Source organism: Phalaenopsis equestris, unplaced genomic scaffold (assembly GCF_001263595.1).
Source record: "Phalaenopsis equestris unplaced genomic scaffold, ASM126359v1 Scaffold000277, whole genome shotgun sequence".
NCBI lineage: Eukaryota > Viridiplantae > Streptophyta > Magnoliopsida > Asparagales > Orchidaceae > Phalaenopsis > Phalaenopsis equestris.
Genome location: NW_018164719.1, coordinates 542,519 through 550,176, shown reverse-complemented (window position 1 = coordinate 550,176; position 7,658 = coordinate 542,519). Strand labels below are relative to the sequence as shown.

General features: G+C 35.7%; 1 protein-coding gene across 2 annotated transcripts in view; it reads right to left on the bottom strand.

Annotated features, from left to right (window-relative positions):
* Positions 1-7,029, bottom strand: part of LOC110024878 — a 15,198-nt gene extending 8,169 nt beyond the window's left edge. For both annotated transcript variants that reach the window (XM_020725065.1, XM_020725064.1), the window contains exons 1-3: positions 6,784-7,029; positions 6,233-6,443; positions 5,595-5,934 (exon numbers count right to left, since the gene is read on the bottom strand). In XM_020725065.1, the coding sequence (XP_020580724.1) occupies positions 5,595-5,934; positions 6,233-6,443; positions 6,784-6,869 (637 nt within the window). In that variant the 5' untranslated portion in view covers positions 6,870-7,029. The remainder of the gene's footprint in view (positions 1-5,594; positions 5,935-6,232; positions 6,444-6,783) is intronic.
* Between the last annotated feature and the right edge of the window lie 629 nt (positions 7,030-7,658).

Here is a 7,658-nt window from a genome sequence, read left to right as displayed (position 1 = left end):
GGGATTGCTCTTCTTCTTCCTCTTATGTGTCACCTTCCTCTACCGATTCCTCTAACTTCGAGTCAAAATCGAGCCTGAAAATATTATTCGAGCCGAACACGAGCACCCCATTCACGAGTCATTTCGAACATGAGCCGATTTCGAACACGAGTCAATATCGAACGAACCGACCCTGAGCTCGCTAAGGCTTGGCTCGTTTACAGCCCTAATCTCAAATCAGATAATGAGATCGAGTATCGTGATCAATAGTCAGAAATTACTGTTCATCAGAGAGGATCATGCATAAGTTCATTTTTCCAAAAACTCCACAGTAGAATGGACTTGTTGAGTGCATGAACAGAACCTTCATGAAGGGTGCTAAAAGTATGAGATTGTATGCAGGCCAATCAAGGTAATTCTGAGTAAAAACAGTGAACACAACAGTGTATCTGATCAATCTTAATTCGTCATTACCTTTGAAGAAAGACTTATCTGGAGAAGCATTGAGTGATAAAGAGAAAAATTTATCTCACTTGAAGGTATTTGGATTTTCTACATATGTACATATTGATGCAAGGTCTAGGCGTAAACTTGACTCAAAATCTGTCAAATGCACTTTCATTGGGAATGGTTCAGATAAATTTGGGTACAAATTCTGAGATTATCAAAATTAAGAGTTCATCGAGAGTAGGGATGTTACTTTCAATGAAATGAAGATGTACAAGAACATGACCAAAACTCAGAATTGTCCGTCAATTACTTCTGAAGAGTATGAGTATGTTAAGATAGAAGATACCGATCATCAGAAAAGAGGAGAAAAAAGAAAGGCTTAATCAAATGAAGCATAGGAAGTCCTAGTCAATTGCTACTAAAGTCAAAAGATTCGGAAGAGCTAATTGATCCACAAAGAGGTATCCTTTTTTGTACTACTTATTGTTGATAGATAGTTGTAAACCATAGTGCTATGAGGAGGTCACTTAAGTTGAAGAATTAAAGGAGTGAGAGCTTTCGATGGATAATGAAATACAGTTCTTGGAGTCAAATCAGACCTAGGATTTGACGGTATTACCAGATGGCAAAAGAGCATTATACAACAAGTGGGCCTACAAGCTGAAAGAAGAGTCGGATGTTAGCAGACGCAATGAAGCAAGACTTGTTGTGAAGGCGTTTCGGTAGAAGAAAGAAGTGGACTATACTAAATTTTTTTTCTCTTGAGATGAAGATATTGTGTTGATCTTGTTAGAAAAAGAAGATCTACATTTAGAGCAAATGAATGTAAAAATCGACTTATTACATGAGATTTGGAGCAATTATACATGGTGCAACCGTAGAGTTATAAGATTACAAGGAAATAAAATTTGGTCAACATATTGAAGAAAAGTTTCTAAGGCTTGAAGCAGTCCCCGAAATACTGATATAGAAAGTTGGAATACTTCATGTCAGACTATGAGTATATAAAATGTCAGGCATGACACTGTTGGTTCATCAAAAACTTTAATAATTGTTATATCTTGCTCCTTTTGTATGTGGATAATATGTTGATTACAGGGGAAGATACGAGGAAAATCAGAGACCTGAAGGAGTAATTATCAAGTGAGTTCGAGATAAAGGATTTAAGTCGAACCAGAAAGATCCTCGAGATGAAAATCAACAGAGACAGAAGAGCAGGTACATTAAGGTTTCTCAGGCATAGTATGTTGAGAAGATCACTATGAGTACATAAAATGTCAGGCATGACACTGTTGGTTCATCAAAAACTTTAATAATTGTTATATCTTGCTCCTTTTGTATGTGGATAATATGTTGATTACAGGGGAAGATACGAGGAAAATCAGAGACCTGAAGGAGTAATTATCAAGTGAGTTCGAGATAAAGGATTTAAGTCGAACCAGAAAGATCCTCGAGATGAAAATCAACAGAGACAGGAGAGCAGGTACATTAAGGTTTCTCAGGCATAGTATGTTGAGAAGATCATACAGAAGTTTAACATGGGTGAGACATAACCAGTTTGCACCCCCTTAAATAGGCACTTCAAGCCATCCAAGGAATTATCGCCTAAGTCAGAAGCAGAGCAAGCACAAATGGGGAGAACTTCGTATGGTTCCGCAGTTGAAAGTTCGATATAAGTTATGATTTGTATCATATCATTACATATGTAGTGGGAGCGGGCAGCAAGTACATGGGCAATCTAAGCAGGCATCGTTGGGAGGAGGTAAAATGAATTATCAAGTATTTGAAGAGAAAAACCAATAAGGCGCTTGATTATGGAAGTGCAGAGATCAGTCTATAAGAATTGTTGATTCAAATCTGGTAGAAGATCTGGACAGTAAAAGTACAACAAGGTAAATCTTCACTTTGAGGAACATAAGAGTGATTAGTTTTCAGGCTGCAGAAGAATGTTGCATTTTCAACTAAAAAGGTCGAATACATTGCTATCATTGAGGCTAGCAAGGAGATTATTAGACTACAAGGCTTTACGGCAGTGAGAGGCAAGGAACAGGAGATTGGAAAGCTTTATAACGACAGTATGAGTGGTATTCATCTTGTTACGAATGTTATTTTTCATGTCAGGACAAACTATATCAAGTTGGGTATAACTTTATTTGGTCTCCACTAGAAGATAAACAGTTACTTTTGGAGAAGATATGCAGCCCAAAATTCTGTGAACATGTGACGAAGGTGACGATAACCGAGAAACTCGAGTTATGCTAAGCTTCAGTTGAAGTCTAGAAAAATTGAGATCGGGGTTGAGCCAAACGACGGTATGAAAATATGAAGATGGTACAGATCTGGAGGGCAGGTGTTGTGTGCTATCAGTCTCCAAGTGAGAGGTTATTGTGAAATGAGCTTGAAGCACCCAGGAGTACACAATTGCAAAAGCCATCCAATAGCGCCTATAGCATATAGTGTAGCCATGTCAGAAATTAGCGTAGCTACGCCGGACTGTATGACTACGCCACAACTGGGCGTATCTATGCCAGTGAAATGCGAGCTCTAGGTTTGTGGAACAGAGCGCACAAGATAATTACAACTCCGTGTGGTTATGCCTTTGAGACAATTCTCTATTGTTTAATTTTTAAGTTTGTTATTCGAGCGATGAGGGAATTAATGCACATGCAATGTTTCTCGACAAGGCTTTCATGAAGCAAAAAATAATCGAATAAGAGGACATCAACGAGGGCTTTCTCTTATGAGATTAAGCGAAAATTTTGAAGCAAAGTTTTATAAATTCCTATGTTTGCAAAGAGTTGATATGAGTGTGTATTTTTATAGTGAAAATTTGATTGTGTTCTGTATTTTTTTTCTTTGTTCTCGATTTTTTCCACGTAAATCCAGATGTATTTTTTCATATTACTATGCTATGCATTTGCTCAATTTATTTTGTTCTAGATTTTTTGAAGTGGTGTGATAATATTCAGTAGTGTGGTTTTGATTGTGAACCAATCAAAGACCTAAGTGCTCATTCCATCCCAACAAATAACACTAGAGAGGAGTGTTTGATTCTAGTGAGAGCAATGGTTGATGAAGTGAGGCACAAAATGGAGAAGTTCAATGGATCGAACTTCACATTCTGGAAGATGCAAATAAAGAATTTATTGTATCAGCAAAGATTATATTTGTCATTATAAGAAATCGTCAGTGAGCCTGAATCGAAGATTATGGAGGAATGAGAAGTACTAGATCGAACAACCTTAGGTTTGATTTGTTTGTCACTTTCTTCGTCTGTAGTATAATTGCATTCAATATAGTGAATGAGAAAAACACGGTGAATCTCATTGCGATACTGGAAAAGATGTACGAAAAACCAATTACTTCTAGTAAGATTTTTTAAATAAATAGATTATTCAATATGACGATGGTGGAAGGCAGTTCAGTGGTTGAATACTTGAACAATTTCAATATTGTTACTAGCCAGTTATGTTCTATGTGGATCAAATTTGATGATAATATCATAGCACTATTAATTCTATTTTCATTATCGAACAACTGATAGCAGGTGGAGGTTTTCGATCTCGATTGTAGCACAGCAGGTTGTGGCTTCGGCAGGTTCTTCCTCAGCGGCTCTCATTCAGTTCAAGACAAGGCCTTTTTTGTGATCTTCTTCGGGCTTCCTCGGGACAGAGAAAGAGAAGTGCAAGCATTAGTTCCTTGCAGCAGAAGGAAGAACAAAGAAGAAAAAGAAGATTGTTCTCCCTTGGCTTCTTCTTGGTGGCTTGTGGCAGAAGACAAATTGAATTTATTTCTCTTGTAAGTTTATCTTCTTTGATATATCTCGGTGTAGAGACAGAAGAAGGGAGAGCAAGAAAGTGAGAGATTCCTCTTGTAAGTCGAAACGATCGACTGGTGTAAATTTCTCAAGTAGTAAAATCCTCTGCAACTCCGTAGACGCAAACAATTTGCCGAACCAAGTAAATTTGTGTGTTTCGATGTGTTACTGTTTTCTAGTGAATTTTCTCGTTCTATTTTTCGCTTCATCGTTGATCATTATTCTATTTTATATATATATATATATATGTATGTATGTCTACACCACAACAATATGCATCCTTCTGGGCAAATCAACGATTTGCTGGAAAGTTCAGAAGCAAAAAATTGTGGCTCATTCATCCACTGAGGCAGAGTATAGAGCCCTAATTATTGTTACAATTGATTGGTGGTTAAGATGTCTTCTAGAAGATTTGGACATATCACAGCAACATCCCAACCCGATCTTCTGTGACAATACTTCCACAAGAGTGATTGCTTATAACCCAATCTTTCACGGTCGAACCAAGCACAATGATATTAACTTACATTTCACAATCACATATCAACCAAAATGAAAACAATCAGTCATAACAACATCGAAGACTAGCAGCAGATCTTTCATCAAAACTCTCTCCATGACCAGATTCCAGAAAATTTTTTCTCAAAAGTGAAGAAATTGCTTGGGTCCTTCATAGATGATTTCAAGAAACTATTTTTATTTTGAAATTTATAATTAAATAATAAGCTTAACAGGTTTGAAATGTTTGATGTAGAAGTTCTCTCAACACCTTAACAGGTTTGAAATGTTTCATGCATTCGGTCAAAATCAACCACCAATAGATGAAGAAAAATTCAAATATATGAGAATGATGCCTCGTCATAATTTAGGATATAGCACATAGCACTTTCATCCATAGAATCAGAATACACTGCCTTTTCTGACGCGATAAAGGAGGCTCTATGGATAAGAAGATTAATATGCGGGCTACTTGAAAAAAAAAAAAAACATGGTACATATTTACTGTGATTAATCAAGGAGTTGCATGCTTGTAAGATAATAAAATTCATCGCGAATAAACCAGGATTGTAGATAAGAGATTTCATTTTATCAGTATTGTGTGATTAAAGATATGATAAAGACCATAAAGATTTTACTGATCACAAGCTAAATTATAATTTGTCCAAGACTTTGGCTTTAAGAAAATTTCGGTATTGCTCACAACTTCTAAATGTTGGTTCTAAATGAGATAGCTCAATATAAATGAGTGTGTGTGTGTGTGTGTGTAGGCGTTGAAAGCGTATGATAAAAAGTTAAAAGCAAAACTACTGTTCAAGCAACTGTCAAATTGAAAAGAATAGACTCTAACCACTTTTCACCTCCAGAAACAAATCTGCAAAAGACGCTTTTGATCCATCGACCAACTTACTGATCTCCTCCACTTGTTTCTCCAATATTCCAATAAATTCTGCTTCACCGGAACTTTCTTCTGAAAAAGAAATGACTGAAGCAGTCTCACCCACCTTCTCAGAATTCAAAAGATTCAAGAATCCGGAAATGACTGGATGCTCATCAATGCTTCTGTCAGACAATTTTAGAATCGACATAGATGGAACAGTTACAGTTTCCCCTTTTAGCTCAGAATTAAGCCATTTTATTTCAAATGTACATCTGCAGTGGACCCGCCTTGAGTGTTTCACTCTCTTTGGCTGTGAAGGAAGGTTAAATGAAACAAGGGAGTAAGGTCTCAAAGAAAAACCAGTCATTAAGATATGAATCTGAAAAAAATGTGATGCTTTTAAATTTCTCGAATGTTTATACAAGTTTATTCTCCAGCATCTTGGTAAAATTATTTAGTTCATCTAAGTTTTCTATGTATCCTTAAAACTTAAACAATAATAAATCATCATCAGTATCCTTAAAACAACTATTTCTGCTTATCTGAAAGAATCATTCATTGTCATCCATTTCCAGTAGGTGTTTTTCTACAACTTATATTCATCATACCTCCTCTATAGAAGCATCAATGAACAAGCTCTTAGATTTAGTTTTCTGCAAAGCAAGAACGCGTTCACCTCCATTGATATTAGTACATTCATCGCCCTCTAGCGGAGTTGAACGAAAACGCAAACGTGATAAAGCTTCTTCTTTATTGCTTATTACATCCTCCTCATCATTTCCAAAATCCACTATAATACCAACACTGGGATCACCAGAACTGCAAAGACACACATAAGGGATTATAAACGGCCAATGCACATAATATATTAATCATTAGTGTAATTGTAGCAATAATACTTGTAACACGGAAACTTCAAACAGATAGATCACTATTTACTGAAAAGATTATACTGATGATATACTGACGAAGAATAATTAACCAAATTCACTCTGCAGCTCTAGAAACAGAGGAAAAAAAGCTCAATTTGCAGAATATTAAAAAAAACGATAAAGAATCTAAAAGCAAGAATATCGGGGAACTCAAAGAGCTGATTCATTTGAAAACTCATTGATCGGAAGAGGCAAATCCAGTGCGATTGAAACAAAAATGAGAGAACCTTTGGAAGATACGACAAGGGTGCCATGAGCCATCTTCCTTGCGCATCGCCTCAAGCTCCAAGGAATCCATCTTCATCGCAGCCATTTTTAGACCGATCTGGAGATGAGCTCCTCAAATCAAAGCAAGAAGAGGCAGACGCAAGGTGTCAGGGTTCTTGTCGGAGCTCAGCTGTTCGAAGAAGAGATGGACAAGAGAGTTGGACTTTGCGACAGCACAGAGCTCCATTTTCAGGTTCAGTAATGGGGTAAAAGGTAAAAGGTAAAACAGTCTTTCACATTTTCGCTATCTACTTTCCTAAGCAAACATAGACTGTAGATGCAACATAAAAAATTATTAGCCAAAAATACCGTAGAAAATAAAAATTAAATAAATGTTTCTTTTTTTTTTTTTTTTTTTTTTCGTCAATATGACCACTTTTCTCAAATTAAAATATCCCACTTTTTTAACAAATAGAACCAAAACTCTCTTTAAATTTAAGAGACATTTTAATCATAGGAACTCCTTGAATTTTTTTTTTTAATTTAGCATCTTTTTTTTATTTTTTGTGATTCAAACATGCAAATTATACGATAATATTTTATCGATCCATCGTCAATAGAGTTAGAGATATTATTCATTGATTGATTGAGATTTAATATGATGTTCGCAGTATAAAACCTAAAGTCAAAATATAGAAAGTCAATCATATTACTTATAAGGAACTTGTTAAAATCATGCATGAACCATAATTAAATCATGATCGAGCAAATTTCAAACAAGAATTGAACTCGCTTCAAATAACAATTGTGTAATTAACAAATTATTTTTTAAATATCAATGATTACAACCGAACATTCTTTGGTCATGATTAAACAATCTTTAGATAATCAACAC